Source organism: Diceros bicornis, chromosome 11, assembly GCF_020826845.1.
Source record: "Diceros bicornis minor isolate mBicDic1 chromosome 11, mDicBic1.mat.cur, whole genome shotgun sequence".
NCBI classification, from domain to species: domain Eukaryota; kingdom Metazoa; phylum Chordata; class Mammalia; order Perissodactyla; family Rhinocerotidae; genus Diceros; species Diceros bicornis.
The window spans coordinates 39068820-39087465 of NC_080750.1; the positions used below are offsets into that span (position 1 = coordinate 39068820).

At 32.2% G+C, this 18646-nt stretch overlaps 1 protein-coding gene across 7 annotated transcripts in view; it reads right to left on the reverse strand.

Moving 5' to 3' along the window:
- Positions 1-18646, reverse strand: part of LRBA (LPS responsive beige-like anchor protein) — a 723014-nt gene that overhangs the window by 302847 nt on the left and 401521 nt on the right. For 5 of the 7 annotated variants that reach the window (XM_058550176.1, XM_058550179.1, XM_058550178.1 and 2 more), the window contains one exon: positions 5509-5669. In XM_058550176.1, the coding sequence (XP_058406159.1) occupies positions 5509-5669 (161 nt within the window). The remainder of the gene's footprint in view (positions 1-5508; positions 5670-18646) is intronic. The other 2 variants (XM_058550181.1, XM_058550180.1) reach the window with 1 other exon arrangement.

An 18646-nucleotide genomic window follows, 5' to 3' on the forward strand; every position in this document is an offset into this window, starting at 1 on the left:
TTAACCACTATGCCATAGAAAACAAAAACAACTATACAAATCTGAATGTATATGTAATTTACTGATGAGTTTACTAATTCTTATGTTTCTCATAATGCATTTTAAAAGGTTAAATCAGAATCATAATAAAGAATAAAAAATATTCATTTCCAAACCTAAATTTGAGGAGCATATGCCAAACACATTAGAAACAACTAAATTCAACACCTTGCTCATTACCCTCTCTGATTATTGCCATACATGTCCTGAAGTGCACCAAGCTCATTTGAAAGAAAAAAAGGAAAACCTTTAATCTATAAACATTCACAAAAAATGAGAGTATTCAGTGGCAATATGCAATGGTTTAAATAGCTCAGTAAATAAATTCACATTCATTTAAATGATCACTAAATATAATTATCCCTTTCAATTGGAATTTAAAATTTTTTAAATATGTTCTCATCATGCTGACACATATTAAAACACAATAACTTTTGAATTACATAAAATTTTATAAAAATATTTTAAAGTACTACAGGTCTCCTCTATGCATATGAACACTCACTTTAATTTATTTATTTACTTATTTTTACAAGCTCACATTCTGGAATTGTTCAACCTCAACTGAAAAACATTTTGTCATGGAAAATATGCAGCTTACTGATATTTAGAATGGTTTTCCTGTAATTAACTCTCCCTTGAGGATTTTAAGTTAGCAGCAGTAAAATTACCAACAGTACTCTAATACACACCACATGCGCTGGTGTTCAATTCTCAGTGGTCTAATAGGCTTTCTGCTAAAGAACTTTTTCTTTTTTCTCCAAAATCAGAACAAAACTGTCCTAAGCATAAAATGAAAGAATTATCATATTTATATGTGCTGGGAAAAGCACATTTTTAACTTTTGTTTGCCTTATATTCAATCAACCATTAAAACAAGTATCAACTATTTTTGATATTCTCTGTGAGTATATTCTACTCTAATATAAAAGTTTAATTGGATGAAGTCAGAACATACTTTCGGTTCAATTTTAAAGCTCAATCCAGATCTCTTCTGGCTATTAAAATTATTTCCAAACACGATAACTGTTTAAATTTTTCGTATCACTAGAAACAGACTGCCTTCATCTAATCTCACATTTTATTCTGGTTTAATATTTATCCTAACTTAATAAATAAACTGCAATTGTTGCATAAAATTGGAGAAATCTGTCGAAAATGCTTTCTTTGAAACATGACTTTTGATTCACTGAAGCTAAGAGCAATGAGAGAGCTCAGAGAGAAGCTGGTCCTCAAAATGTCAAGTTCAAGTTCTTTACAGCTACCTGTGGCCATGAGTTGATTTACCTATGCAACACAGCCTAAGTAAGTAAAATTAAACAGAAAAAGAACACAGAAAATTATTCCTCTTATGATATATAAATCCCCTTTTAAAAGTCCACTGTGCAAGTGAACTGGAATCATCGATAGTCCATATTACAGAAAAGAAGTTTATATATTAAGAATTAGCCACTTCGTTTAAAAAAAAAGATTACTACTGGAATAACAAAGTGACCTCAAATGTACATAAAATAAATATGGGTATCCACTTAGTGTGATGTGAAGTAGATACCATGACTATTTATTCTTAACAGGACACATCAAGTATATCTTATATACAACTATTGTCCTAAACTAATTCCCCTTTATAGTTTATGCATTTTCTAAAGGGTTCCAAGTCAAGAAAAGTTACTCTAGAAAAATCAGTGAAACTACAAAGGATGATTAGGAGAACAAGCCAAGTTCATCTCCTAATGATCATGGGTTCCCCAAGTGTTAGACAGAGAATCTAGTATATGTTGATCCTAAAAAGGAAGCGATAGTATCTGGCATTACTGAAGTTACAAGAGAATAGCATGATTTAGGATCTCTACAGGGTCTGTCATCTCTAGAAAATCAGATGAGTTACTTGTATCATTCTATATGAATACAAGATACTTTTAAAACTGTTAAATCCTCCTCATATATTTCTATTAGCATGCACATTCTGTACAAAATAAAAATGTCTTGCATTCAATAGAATTCTACTGCTTAACTATTTCAGTATTAGAATTAAAACCAATCCTTCTACCACTTAAAACATTTTTTAGGTGGCTTTAATTTGAATATAAAATTCCCATTATATTTAACAATGAATTTTAGAAGACAGCATAGCACAACAGTAGGAAAAACTGACTATCATCAGTTAACCCGGGCTTTAGTCCTATATTTACCAAGAATTATTTTGGCCTTTTGTTTCCTCAGTTTTCTTACCTGTAAAGAATAAAGGTAGACTAGACTTTAGCTTTAGGTTCTTTCCAGATCTAAAATGCTCTGATAATAAATAACTGACAAACTGGGCTCTGTGCATTAGGAGAATGTTACGCATCATTATAACTGATTTCTAATAAATTTTTAAACTATAAAATGGAAGAAAATGTCCTCAAGAATCAAATATCCACCTCTGCTTGCTGCTGCTAATTTCCATACAGAATATTCAATCATAGAGGAAGTATTAATTTTAATTTAAAAATATGACTCAGTTTCTGCAAAGTTCAAGAAATCTCCCATTACAAAATGACTTTTATAAATAACCACTTTGGAGGGTCTCTCTTTGAAAAATTACCTAAACTCCTTTTCCCCAAGCAAGTTAATGTGAACTTGGGAAGGGCAATTAAATTGTCAGAATTAAAAAATTTGTTTTTAACTAGAAGGTAGCCAGAAGTAGAGTCATGGGGCTAGTATTGATCGCCCGAACAGAGAACATCACTCTTCAGGCATTTACTCTGCCACCTTTACACCAGAGGCTTTCCTTCAAATCAAATCAATCTATAAAAAAAGATGGCTCTTACTACTAAAATATATAACTAATCTCCAACGGCATTTATATTTAGATGTCTTCCTTTGATCATGATAATACAGTTCATAATATTTTAAGATTCTGCATTTTCAAAATGTCCTGTCTCCTTAGTTTAATTAATTATAAATAAAAGTGAGGTCATAAAACAGTATAAAACTGAGATACTGTCCTCAGTAATGTCTATTTTAAGTATTCATATTCAACATTGAAGCATAGTACTTACCCATGTGAAATTCTATGATTTCAACTGCTTTTTGATCATATTGTTTTGTTTTACATACTTGATTCTTAATACGTTTATTTTCATTAGCTTCCTCATTGTTTAAGTTAGGATTAAAAAAAGAGTTTCATAATTAATATAAAATTAAAATTGAATATCAACTATAAGATACTTTAATAAAACATTAAAAAATTAAGCTCTTTGCTTACATAATGTATTAGCAGAAATTATGCTGACATCGAACAATACCATAGTACAATCTGTGTGCTGAGTTTCCAAACTGTCTAATTTTTCTCTATTACTTAAAATTAAAAATATATACAAAGTATGATTAATTAGAGCTTGTTATATTAAATATGACATATTTCTTAATTAGAAGACCACAGAAGCATCACCTATACATTTGGTTAGTTTTTAAAAGTATACATTTCAGATTTAAATATTTGTTTTTAATCTTTCAGAGTGTTTTAAATATTCATCATTGTAAGATTAGTGTAAAATATACGAAATAGAATGGAATTATATAAAATGCTTAACTTCACTTCTCTCTCTCAATTTAAGAGTGCATAACAAAACATAGATAACTAATATTATATTAAAGTTTCAATTACTATTTAGAGTAATTAGAGTGAAATCTACTTCTGTACAGGATGAAAAAGTCTTAGGACAGTAAGCATTGCTAATAAATATCTTTTTTTAATGAGACTCTTAGCATTAAAAAAGTTGACATGATAATATTATTTTAAAAGGTAAAGTTCAACAACAATAAAATTAAAATTTATTAATTATGAAGAATTCTATAATTCCCCAAAATGGTTAAATGTACTATTTTTGATTTTAATAAGATCTATACTAAATCTATAAATCTATAAAACACAAATTTTAAATTCATTTACTGATATTTCTCTCAGCATAAAAGATGAACAGTTCGCCTATGTGCAATTTTAGAAAACAAGTTCCCTTCTCCAGATATGAAAGACAAAATTTTCATAAACATTTTTATTGTCATAGACTTCAGAACTCACAAGTCAATGTAAAATGACAGTTGAGAAGATAGAAAAATACTTATTAAATTTTAAGTGCACATGGTAACATCTGTCTGACTGAAAAAGATAAAACTGCAAAAAAGGTTAATTTTTTCAATGTAAAGGTCATTAACCAAAAAACAAAAACAAAAAAATGGAAGGAAAAATATATATATAACTCTGAAATCTATGGCACCACATAAAAAGTACATGAACCTTAAACAGCAAAAGTGGCCTAATTAATTCTATATTTTATTTCTCCTTCTCCACCTCCTATAGTTGAGATGTAGGGCCCTAAGACTATTATTGCTTTTAGATCACTTTGTTATTGACTATTCTCTGTATGATCATTTATTTTAAAGGACTGATGTCACATTTGGTGTTATATCTGATGACATATTGTGGACATTTTCTTCCAGAAATGGCTCTTTAAGGCTGAGTGCAAGAGGTTAAGCTGCCTGACTGAGGCCAAACTAGGATCAGACTTTTAATCTAAATTCTTAATATCCTTATTGAATGCAATTTAACATTTATTTTGTATACTACATAATATCATTTAACCATAAGCTGCTGCATGTTAAATACCCTGGAAAAGAAAAATTAAAACTATTTCTTATCTTACTAAAAAATAAAATTTATATTTTATAATCAAAATAATTTTAATGTGGAGAGGGGCATTTTTACCCCTAATCAATATATCTTAATTGGCTTTCAAAAATTATAAAATATTAAGTAAAACCCTATGATCAAAGAGAATATATTATCAATCCAAAGGACTTTTTCAGTTTTTCCAATTTGCTCATCAGGCTTCTACCTAAACTCAATCATACTGATATGCATTACATCAAAAAAGGAAACATGTTTTGTTAAGCTCTGATAATAAGATGATGCAGAACAGGAACATATGAAAATAATGTCTATTCTATTTTTCCAGGAGCCATCTATCACAACCATCTACAAATCAAGGCTCAGAAAGTATCTAGGCACTTGGACATTTATTACCATCTCTCCCACTTCATAATCTCATGCTAAAATACCACGGTTGAGGGAAAACCATATACACACAACAGAACCTAGAAACCTATTTGGTTTGTAAATGCTGTCTTTCTGATATTCATGGATTTAAGGCAAGCGTCCTGGATTAATTTATTCAAAGCTGAATGTGTCATTTAAAAGGAGAAATATTTTATCCTCCTACTCTGAAACAAAGGGTCTATGTTAAGTAAGTTTTCCATGTGTAACATAATAAATAAATACACTTGACACCATAATTTAATAGGACCCTACACTAACTATAAAAAATTTAACTTCTCCTTCTAGGGCGAGTAAGTATGAAATGTGGTATTGGACCATTTTACAGTGCCTTGTAATAATGAAGTTATGCTCTTCATTACCAAGTATTGTACCTGCTGCTATTGCCAAGGAGTGGTTTATACACTGACCATGTTCCACGGCTGTTTTTAGTGTCGCTTCAGGATGTGTCGATCCTAGAGGGTTACGCACAAATCGTCGCCGGCGCCGCAAGTCATCTTCCCAGTAGTCAAGGCGCCAGAACTCACGAGGACGACTACAATGAAACAGAGAAGCCACATATGTTAGCAATTATCAAACAGCGTGGTAGCACTGAATTTCTGCATAAAGCTCTCCTTGTTTGCTCTGCCTTTTTTTTTGCTCTCCTTCCTCTTAATTTCTCCCTCCACCTCACACTCCCCTTTCTGCAATCTTTAACTTAGGTATGTCCTTGAAAATAACAATATCACCTTCCAGTCTAAGGAACTCCTTTTCCTTTTTCTTGGAAGGTGAAATGAGCACTAAATACATCATTTTGAAATGAATTGCTGACAGTGTGATCAGTTTCCCCACACTTTAGTGGCATGTGCTCTGATTTCAGCCTCATTTCAGCCTCAGCAGGGCACCTTTCTCTGTGGTTGCATTTATAAACCAGAATAAGGAAAGGGCTATTATAAATACGGTATAGCATTACCTATATTAATCAAAGTCTGTCCCCCTTCATTTTTCTTCCTAATTTGTGCCTTTTTGCACAAGGTCAGTAAATCATACCATGAATTCTTGGTCCAGAAAGTGTTAACTTTAATGAATATCTCAGTTTCATGGTTATGTATGTGATAATAAAATATTACTCTGTTTAGATGTGCAGGAATTTAATTAAAATAATCTCTTAAAATATTCATTACATTTAGCCCCTGAGGCTTAGAACAACACAAGAAAATGCATTTCTTTTCCATTTACTGTTTTTAAATAAACCATGCCTATAGAGTGAAACAGCAATCTATTTTCAAGCAAATCAGATTGGATTTCTGTTTTATGTAGTCTGTTTTTATATTTAATTAAAAACTACATGCTATATGATGTGCAATAATTGCCATATCAAAAGCATACTTTTGGAAATGTATTTTTTAAAGGATTTGCTCAATTCAAGTTCTACTATATTTTCCCCAATTATGCAGATCTTTTATATGGCAATATATAAATGTCAACTGTCACTCCTGTTAACTAATCATGATCTAGCATGCTGGAAAATATTTTATAAGAAAAATACTAATATCAAGTTTTTTACAGTTACAGTAAAAAAAATCTCTGCTGAATATATTGATTAACTAAAGATACACAGCACGAAAACCTGTAAGTTTCTATAATGAAATTTAAAAAATTCATAATCAAAACTTCTACAAGTAATGACTAATACAAAATAAAATCTCACTTGTATTTCATGAGCTAATAAAATTGTACCTGTCAGCTTTGACAAATTAGTAGTCTTGACCAATTGACAGTCCCAAAATATCTATGTAAAAGTTACCCATATTTTGACATTTTAAAGATGCTACCTTTAAAAATTCAAAATAGATTTGTAAATAGGTACTTTATCAACTAAAAATTATCTCAGATTAATAAAAGCATAGACAACAAACAATACATTATTTAAAGAAAATATTTTTTAAAAACAATAGGAATCCAATGCTCTTTTCTGAGAATGCTGGAGAGACAACGAGAACATCAAAGATTTCCTTTGTTGATTTTGATCGTGCACAAAAAAAAGATATATTATTATTAAAATGGCATACAAAAAGGTATAAGAATTGCAGTCCTCAAAAAGAAAAAAGAAAAATCTCTGTTATTTTTCTTTGTTATTTTGCTGTCTATATTTTAAATAAAAACTAATATTATGATATCATTTAAAAATAGATAAGAAATACCTACAGAATATACATAGAAGCAAAAGACAACAGTTGTTTGAACTCAATTAATAAAATTCTCCTTAGGTGAGAGGGGAAAAGGCAGTACACAGATGGCTATGTGTATGGCTTTGATAGTCATGGAGCTTGGATAGGCACTTCATCATTCTGCCTACCTACATTTATCTGTTAAAATTATTATCAAATATCAGCCAGGATGCCGTCATGAATCACAGGCTGCTCCTCATCTTCAGGGGAATGATACAATGAGCATCTATTCATCAGTGCAGCAATCGGCACAAGTAATTAGTTCCCTAGACTGAGATCTCCTACAAAGCCTATTTCGGTCAGCACCACAAACATATGACGACGTAAAGCTAATGAAAGGTGCTAAAATTTGTTAACCTTTTCTGCCATCAATCCTTCTAATATTCTATGTTTCAGTATTATGCAAAGGTGGTAAATTATTAATTTGTCATTCATCCATCCTTCTGAATTTTGAGTCAAATTAAACGATGTCATTCTTCTTGATAACAATTAAAATTATAAGAGACGTTAAACTGCTATTATAAAATTATTACTAAATTAGTAACAATAGATTCTAGTATAATGCACAAGAGTGAAGTCAAATCCAATGGCTAATAAAGGATGTGTGCAATAATTTTTGTCATACAGAAGAAAAACCAGAGGAATCATAAAATCATTCACAAATTATCAAGTAACTCAAAGACAATATCTATAAGAGTAATAACCAAAATCAGGAGGAAATAGAACCATAATATTTATTTTTATGCTCTTTTCCACTAATAAAAAATGGTCACAATGGTGACATTTGGCTGAAAAAAAAGCACCAATGCATCAAGAACTGAGAATTTGTTCACATAGTAGAAAAATTTTTAAGTTTCACTTACCCTAACTATATACTTCTGTCTTTAAATGTAAATGTTCTACCGAAAATAAAAAAATACTTAGATACAATCCAAATAGAATTTTTCCCTCAGCATGATAATCTTTATACCTTACCATGATAATCTTTACAATATCCTAAAGCTGTATCTCAGACTATCTGCCCAATACAAGTAGTCTACCTCCTGTTACAACAATTCAAAATAATGTGAAGACAAGGTAAAAATCACTTATTTCAGAACACAGATCTAGAATGGATTAAAAAAATCACCTAGAGAGACCAATAATTTTAATACATTTTTTGAGAGTCTCTCCATATAAAGCACTGCTCCAGGTGATATAAGATAAAAACCCTCAAGGAATTTCCTCATAATGGAATAGCTATTAGCCTCATTTGAAAAAATAGCATTTATCATCCAATTTCTGATGGTGAGAATAATACATGTTCTTTGGAAAAAAAGTCATATTCATTTTTTCAGATGAGGGTAATTTTACATGTTTACAATCATTTTACATAGTAAAAGACCTGAGCCTAAAAATCCAATGTTTTGTCCTAAGCTTAACCCTGCTCTCTCCGATAACATACACTCTCAGTATAAAGCTCTATCACTGAAAAAATGAGGCACGCTTTGTCATTTTAGAACAGTATTGGAAAGAAGAATGTGTAGGTTTCATCAACTTACTAAAAGTTTTAATCATTCACATCAAGATTTCACTCTCATATAAGAAATACTGCTACTCCCTCCCCAAAAGCCCTTTCTAGGGGAAAGAGGATAAGAGACTGGCAAATTTGGCATATCGATCCAACTCTCTTCCCATAAGGTTAATTAACTAAATAAAATATTGTATATTTTTGAAGTTATCACCATGGTACGGCTAGAAAAATTAAAAAGACTTCACGTATTCAGAAACAGACTGTTGACCAAATACAAGCATGGATAAGATGAGAAATCACTTACTCTAAGACCATAGAAATACATATCTAGATCATTATATATCGATACCTCTATATATCTGTATCTATCCAAAAAATTATATTAATACTACATGGTGCCACATTTACAAATTTCATCTATATCCATTTCCACTGATAATTAAAACTAAGATCCCAAAAAGTATTCAAATTAAGAATGTAAGCCTAGGCTCAATAAGATCTGGAAATACAGCCTTCTCTATAAAAGGTGCTGTAGTTAGGTCTCCTATTAGTACACAACCTCCAAGTACTAAAATCTTTGACTAATAGGAATACATGTTTTTGAAAAGTTATAGATGATACCGAAATTAAATGTTCTCTCTTTTCTCTCTAATGATTTCTCCCCCATTCTTTGGTCTAATTTCAAAGGCTGAGATTAAAATTACAATGTAGTCTAATTGTTTTTTTTTCTAATTCTAAGCATAAGTTATCTAACGATCCTTCTACTTTTTAAAAAACCTTCACATTTATGTGTTTGCACACACTTTTAACATATTGCTACAATCTATATAAAAGAATACTAAAACAAAGCCATTTTAATATACAGAATATATATTTTCTGTTCTAGAAGAACAGAATCGAATACATTGTTGAAATAAATCTTAGAAGGAAATATAACTCAAGTATCAATAGATAGGCTTTAGATTTATTCCCTTTCCTAGGCCTACTGTGGTTAGTGATTTGATCAGGTACAACAAATGAAAAAGAATGAGTCAAATAAGAATCAGTTGGAAAAGGTAGAAGTATTAAAACAGAGAATCAATAACTAAGGTATGATCCACATTCTTCCTCTAATAGTTGAACGGTTTAACTATAAATAATCCATATTTTTCACACGTAAATTATAAGACTTTTTAAAAGCTAGTTTTCTCGAAGAAAGTATGGCAAGCCAATTAGCCAATTAACAATGTATGAAGGGATGAATATTGAAATGGAATCCTAAAATATTTTCTAATAACAATGATTGACTCTTTACCTTCAGCCAAAGCTAGGGATACAAGGATTATTAAATTATTGTCCCTGACCTCATGGAGAAGACAGATGTGAAAATAAATACTAAGAATTCAAAAAAAAGTGTGATAGGGGCCGGCCCGGTGGCGCAAGCGTTAAGTGCGCGTGCTCCGCTGCGGCGGCCCAGGGTTCGCCGGTTCGGATCCCAGGCGCACACCGATGCACCGCTTGTCAGGCCATGCTGTGGCGGCGTCCCATATAAAGTGGAGGAAGATGGGCATGGATGTTAGCCAAGAGACAGTCCTCCTCAGCAAAAAGAGGAGGATTGGCAGATGTTAGCTCAAGGCGGAACTTCCTCATTAAAAAAAAAAAAAGTCTGATAGATCAGAGCTCTATTAAATGGCTATTAAACTGCACAACTTCAGGGGGCACTATTCACAACAAAATTTGTGTAAATGGCATTCCTGGAGTTGTGCAATGCTCATTTTGCATTGCTATATGGACACCCTATGAAAATTATGGGGTGCTATGAAAACACCCTTTCTTTTTCCCTCTCCATTACAATGCCCCAGCTCTTTCTTTCTCTCCCAGAATTACATCTAATCTTGGGAAGAGGGAACAGAACAAGGCCATACTATCCCCCTAGCAGTCACACAGTTAGTATTTCCCTGCTGTAGGCAAAGGTGGTCAGACCAGGAATAGGTATGCTTGTCAAAAAATAGGCAAAATTCAATACGCAGAATAAAATAATCAAGTACAAGAGAAACATTACATTTATTTCACTGAAGTCATTAAGTTCACATTGCTTTATTAAGGTAGATTATTTTTGTGTTATCGTTCTACTACAGTAAAACAATGTTAACTACTGAAATCAGTGGTAGCTATATATAAGTATTCTGATTATTCTATAACCTAAATGTATTGACATTTATTCTTCAAATTAGTCAGATATATGCATGTCTGTCATCTCACTGGTTTTAGTGTCATTTTACTATCACTTGGATCTACATCAATAAAAGAATGCTAGTTTTCAAAAGAAAAACTGTCACTATGCAATTATGCCAGAAAAATTTCCCATTTTCCATCTTACCCACTTTCTCGTGACAATAACCGATAAATCTTGATGACCCTAACAGAAGTCAGTAATAAATTCTTCTGGCTAGAGAAAAGTTCTAAATCCTAAAAGATTTTAGTACTTCATATTTTGTTTTTAAATTTTTATATTACCTGTTTTTCTAACTCCTGTATCTGGCTAGCTTCTATCCATATTTTTAGATTAAAAATTCATGCTAGATATTAGCTACAAGTTAAATAAATGGTAACCTCTAAAAAGAAGCAAACATTTTCAGCGCACTGTCAGCTAGAAGATAAAAGTGCTTAAGTTCTAGAAGGGTTTCACTTTCTGCATAAATCTTGGTGAAATAATGTTCAGGTACTATAGGGTATCATACAATATGAAAGAATGCTTTATCTCACAAACTGAAATCTACTGTGACTTCAAGCAGATAGATAGAAAGAATATTAACTAAAGCCTCTGTTTACCAAGTACCAACTATAAATCAAACGCAAGAGATCTATGCACTATGCTGTCTTAACGAAAAGGAAAAAAGACCTTCAATTGCATGGATTCCAGCAGAGGATTCTAAAGCAGAATTCCTTCTTTACTGAGGCCTGACATAGAGATTTTATGTTACATTGAGTCACTAGAGCATCATATACATTATTTAATTATGTGAAATATTTTTATGTAGTTATGAATTTCTGCATGGTATTATTCAGTGTATTTCTCTATTTGCTTTTAGAGACATCTAGACACCCATCCTCAATTAGTTATTAGTCCAGATATTTTAAAAAACATAATTTTGCAACAAAGTCAATTATTCAAGAAATAATTCCAAGTTTTTCCTAGCTGCTGTTAGCCTGTTAACCATTTCTTTATTCACTTAGCATTTTTACCAGGGAGTAAGCAATGTTATGAGAAAATCAAAAACTAGCATTAATTATACTATCAGTTAAAATTCTAACAAAAGACAACTAAAAAAAAAACATTAAAATGATGTTGGATACCAGAAGCCCTAAAACTCACCTCAGTACCCACACTACTTAGACAAATCTGATCTATTTTTCCCACAAATCTAATTTAAAAAAAATAATTCACCAAACTTTTGTTGAGTGCCAACTATGTACCAGACCTTGGTACGTACGAATGAATTATGCTGGGCTCAGCCTAAAATTTTTTTATGTTTTAATCATGATAAGGAAATTATCAAATATCAAAAATAATACAACTTTAAAATAGATAGCATTTATTGCATTAGGCTACTCTGTGCTAGATACCACGCTCTTATCTCTTATGTATAATACACATTATCACCAAGCCTCACAACAACCCTGCCACAATTAAATACTGTTATTTTCATTTTAAAGATGAAGAAACTAAGTCCTACTCATCAGTAGTAAATAGTAAGAGTCTATGGACTTCAAAGCCAATGAGCTTTTCACACGACATTTCCTATAGAAACTCTTATTGGATGCTATTATAGCCATGATCAAAGTACTAATTAACCCTGCCTGGGAGGATCGAGGATTTCATTAAGGTTTCAATGAGAATCTATTTTGTAAGTTCCATGAGGACAAGGGTTTGTGTCTATCCAATTCACTGACCAAGCACAGTAACTGGAACAAAGCAGGCAATTAATAAATAATCAATTAAAGAATGAATAAGATGACTTTTTAAAAGAAACTTAAATGATAAACAGGAGTCTGCTGGGCAAAATAGAAAAGGCATTACAAACAGAAGAAATAGCATGGACAAAGAAATGGAGACATAAAAAGGCACTTTTTTCTAAGGAAGTTTGGGTAAGAAAGATCATTTCAAGGCAGCCTCAGACTGGCAAAAGCTAAGGTAGGAAACATAGGTTTAGCATAAAGATTTTTGTCAGAAGGCCTTGTATAGTTAACTAAAGTAGTTACCTTTACATTTTATAGTCAACAGAGACACAACCAAGCTTTCTCAATACAGGATTAATATGATCAGCCTTGTACGTTACATGGCAGCAATATAAAAGAAGGCAATGGGGGTGGAGCCTAGAGGCTAAGATTCAGGAGACATATTTGAAGTGGAATAGATAAGATTTGGTGAGACATTCAATACGGGAGGTGAGGGAAAAGGAGATAATGAGAATAAAATTGAGGTTTGTGACAAAGGAGTAGTGAGGAGATAAAGATGCTATTTAACTGAAATGACGCAGGTTAAGTAGGTGTGCTTGGGGAGAATCATGTCCTGGATACATAATAACGTCTAGGCAGTAAGCAATATAACTTCGGAACTTGAAAAACCAGCCTGGGTAAGAGATATAAAATTGGTAGACTGATCAACGTTGGGAGTTGGTGGATTTGATAGTCATCTAACAAAAATTTACTGCGTGTTTATCACAAGCTAGGTATTGTGCTAGATCCAGAGAAAACTACACTGAAAGAACAGGAGAAAAGTGAAAATGAAATCTTGGAAATTTCCATATTTAAAAAATTGCAAAAGAGGAAAAGATCAGTGAAATAAATAGAGAAGGAAGTAATTGGTCCTTACAATCAGTAAGATAACAGGAGAATCAAAATAGAATGGTGTGAAAAAAAGACAAAGAAACAAAAACTCTTCAAAGTAGTGAGTGGGCAGCAATATTTAATTTTGCATAAAAATATTCAGAAGGATGAAGAGAAGCTTTTGTTTTTTGTTTTAAATAATTTTATGATATATAATTTATATATCATGAAGTTCACCTGGTTAAAGCATATAATTCAATGGTTTTTAGTATATTTACAGAGTTGCACAACCATCATCATAATCAAATTTTAGAATATATTTATTTCCCCCAAAAGAAATACCATACACATTACCAGTCACTCCCACTCTCCATTCCTTGGAAATGGACATGCAGAGGATTTCACAGTACGTAGGGTAGAAGGTAGGTGAATGTGTTTGCTTTGGCTTGGAGCTTCTTAAGTTTGGACCAATTTTAAAATAAGTCAAATTGTAAGTGATTGGTAAAAGGCATTTTTATTGGTATTGGAAATTTCTGGAGAGCCTAACAGCTATGAGAATGCATATATATATTTTTTGACATTTACAATATCTCTAAGGTACCAAAGAACTGAGTCTAATTTACCTTTTAAGGGAGACTCTTTAAAATTAAATTTATAACTAATTCATACTATAATATATATAACAGCTAAAGTTTTAGAGTAATTTATATTAAAAACCATAGTGTTTAAAATTTCTGGTTATGATATAAAAAATATTTTGGCTTCATTTCCATTATAGTATTTAAAATTAAATACTCTACCACATACTAGATCTATGACCTCTAATAAATCTTTTACCATCTGTGGGCCTCCACTGCCATACGTAAAATCATTGTAACTTGTTCAGCCTATCTCACAGGGCTGTTGTGAGGAATCAAATGAAATGGCGCATATGAAACCGCTTCAACAACAGTAAAATGCTATGTAAATGTAAGGTATTATTTTCAGTTAATAATGAATTTAAGTGTTTGCAAAGTTCTAGATGCCACTTACCTTGATAAAGCATGTACTTAAAGTGGTATCACCAGTGATTTCAAAAATGATACAAAACAAAAAAAAACAACAAAAAAAGCCCTGATTAAAATGCCCTTTAACAGCCCCTGGCAATGATTAGCTTTTTTTCTTTCTCTACAGATTTACCTCTTGTAGATATTTTATATAAATGGAATCATACAATATGTAGAATTTTGTGACTGGTTTCTTTCACTTTGAATAATGTTTTTGAGGTTCATCCACGTTGTAGTGTGTATCAGTGCTTCATTCCTATTTATTGCCAAATAATATTTCATTATATGGATATACTGCATTTTGTTTATCTGTTCATCAGCTGGTGGACATTTGAATTGTTTCCATTTGGGGGAGAACTTTGGGTTTTATAATTAGAAAACTGAAGTACACTTTTGGTTACCTATGCATTTACTTCTCTCCCCTTTCCTAACTCTTTCCCAAGAATTACAATTTTGTTTAGATATCTATCACTTCTTAAATGGTTTGATGACTTATAGAAAATTGACTATAAGCCAATTATAATAATCCTGTCATTCTTGCCAGTGATTGCCAGAATCTAGCTTTAAGCCAATCATTGCATAAATTTTGCCTGACAATCATTTTTCATCAATCTGAAATGCAAAACTTTTATTCAGAGGTTAGGACAGTAGTCCTCCCTTGCTCCTGATGGACTGGAACAAGGAAACAGTAGACCCAGTTGCTGGCAGCTATAACATAACAATGAAGAAGCCAGACTGGGGAAAATGTTTACACATCTAGGGACATAAAACTGAAAGAACTGCAGAAAAATGGAGCTGAAGACCTGCCCTCAAGCCTTTACATACCTGCAGTTTTTATTATGAAAGATAATATACTTCACAAATTCTTTACTTCAGTTTAGAGCCAGGTTTTCTATTACTTGTCTTTGAAACCATCTAACAGATATAAGAATTACTGGTGATGTCATTAGTTTGATTACAGTTGTGAAAGAAAAACTAGACAGTAACAAACTCTTGCTTTGGTGGAGATAGTTAACACTGACTTCCCTTTAAAAATTTTTGACAAAGAAGGGTATTAGGGAGACAGGGTGGTAGTTTAAGGACGGTAAAGAACAAACTTAAGCATGTTTGCAGATGAAAAAGACTAAGTCCAAAGAAAAAGAAGAGACTGAAGATGGCATGGGGGAGGAAGACAGGAGCAGGATTTTAGAAAAACAGAAGTATGATCCAGTGAAAAGATAGCATAATTGATTACTTTGGAAGTAAACAAAGTCACCTCCTTCTCTGTAGCAAGATGGAAGGATGTAAGGCCTCTGTATTTTAATAAATGAGTTTATGGTTGAAGAGAAGAAAAACTGAAGGCCTGATTTTGGCCTGATTATTTCTATTTTCTCTATTAAATAATACGGTTTTGATTGAAGAATAGAATAGAGGGGTTAAATTTAGAAGAGTTGCCTTGGTGAATGTGAAAGAAAGCTGACTAATGGAAGGTTTAAGGATGACTAAGTAGTTACGAAGGCCTAGCTGAGATTGAAAACCATTCATCTAGAGTGGCACTAATCTGTAAAACTGATTTTTTCCCCTCCCAGCTATAGTCAGCAACCTAAAAACAAGAGTAAAAAGAGCAGTTGGCTAAATTCACTCAAGATTTAGGACTAATTTGGTTGTCAGGTCAAAATAAGGAAGGTTAAGGAAAATGAGTAGGCTGGTGAGAATGTCTGGAATGGGCAAGGATGATAAATCTATGATCTTTCTGGATCTCAACAAAATAATATAGGCTTTATGAGACATTGATTCATTGAGAAACCAAATTTACCCCACTTACCAAGTCACTTAGCTTGATGACAATTTGGTTTCCCAATGAATTAATCAATATACCTGTTTAATCAAATGAATCTAGTCCCTTTATTTAATGCTGTTATAAGTTTACAACTTGTACTAAAACATGTCTAGAATGAAAGAACTGAGGCTTATATTATATTTGAAGACTGTCTTCAGTCTTCAAGCTATAGAATCATGGTAGTAAATAGTCACAGAGCTGGACAATGTGCATGTAGAGAACAATCTGAAGCATCAGGAAGACAGGACCTCACTCTTTTGAGAAATATATTACATTATGCTCCTGGAAAGTGGATGGGAACTAAAATTTACTGATTGCCCATAATGTAGTAGGCACTCTGCTAAGTATTTTATATGTGCTCTCATTTAATTCTCAAAACAACTCTGTAAATCAGGAATATAATCTCAATTTAACAGGTGAAGAATTGAGGCTCAGAAGTCAAGTCATTTAGCTACTAAGAAACAGAACTAGACCTCACATCTGTGATTTTCCATTACCAGAAGATTTTGGTAATGCTACTTTGTTAATACTACTTGCATGCTAGATATTTTCCAACGGGCTAAGATATTCACATTAGGCTCATTAATATATTCATTACAACAGTTTATTGTATTGGAACAAGTTTAAACATCTTTTATGAAATGGCAGATTTGAATGTGACCAAAATTTTTAAATAAATTATATGAAAAACTATTATCACACATTCCAATAAAGAACAATTACAAAATACACAATTTTTACTGCCTTAGCATCACCCAAAATTGAAATAGCAAGGCTATTAGATTGGGGGACAGGAGGAACTGGGTTATAAGGCTCTGTTGCTTTTTAATGGATAAGTAAAACTAAGGTAAATACTAAATACTGTGTAGTGCAGGTCAACATTTGTAACTGAAAAGCCTGGAAGCTATTAATAATCAATGAATGTTTCTAGTAGCTCCCATCACTTGCCCCAAATGTGGAAGAACTACATGGTTTACAAGCATGTACATGAAGCAATATCATAGCCAAGAACCACTGCTTTGGCATTCAGGACTTCCATTTCTCCCAGACTCAGGCCCTATATCACATTGTTGTTGGTGGTGATGTTCTTCAGATAGTTTGTAAGTTATAGGGAGAGAAAGAAAAAGCAAAAAAGTATCAGCCTCCATAGTACATTTTTATCTTTAAATAAATAATTTAAAGTCTCAAATGTAATAGCAACCCAGCATAATCCAACACTTCCTGCCTTTAATCCAAAACTCTCAGGAAAATATTGGTGAAAGCAAATAACTAATTTTAACTGGCATAAAAGAAAAAAACATATCCTGTGCTTTGCAAGCTAGATAAATTAGCAAAAAGTATGTGCTCCTTATCCACAGGGGAGAACTGGCTTATTATGTTACACTTCCAGGTTTTTAAGACAGTTGGAAGCCGGTTCTTTCAATAGTTGCTGTCATCTCCTAGAAACGTTCTAGTACTTTCAATTTCGAAGCAATTATTCACATTCAGAAGTGATTTATTTTCCTCTCTTTCTTTACTACATTTCACTTTTTCTAGCTCTCAATGACCATTCTGCTTTGGCTTAATTATATTCATATACAAATATTTTTTGAGTGCATACTACTACTTAGAAAGCTCTGGTTGAGGTGTATAAGGAATACTCACATGAAAACATAGTCTCTAATCTCAAGACATTTACAATCTAATAAATGAGATAAAATAAGCAAACAAAGAATTATATAGTAAGATCCATGCCATAAGAAAAATAAAAATCCAGAGCTTTGAAAATTCAAAAAGAAGGAGTAAGTGGTCACATATGTTTTAAAGGGATCAGGAAATGCTTTAAGGAGCAAGAGAGTTTTGAGAAAGATCCTTAAGAAGGGGTCAAGTTTCAACTGATACACAAGGAAGAAGATGGCATTGTAGGCTTTTCAGAGAGCATAAGCAAAAGTATAAAGGTCAGAAAATTGGAAGTAGTCCTATTTAGTTGGCCCCAATAGGAAATGTGGTATAAAAGAAAAGTTGGGGCCTAACCATACCATAAAAGACCAGGGATGAAAAACTAATGAGTCTATATTTCACTTATTCACTCACCTACTCATTTAATCAACAAATACTTACTGAGCACCAATGATG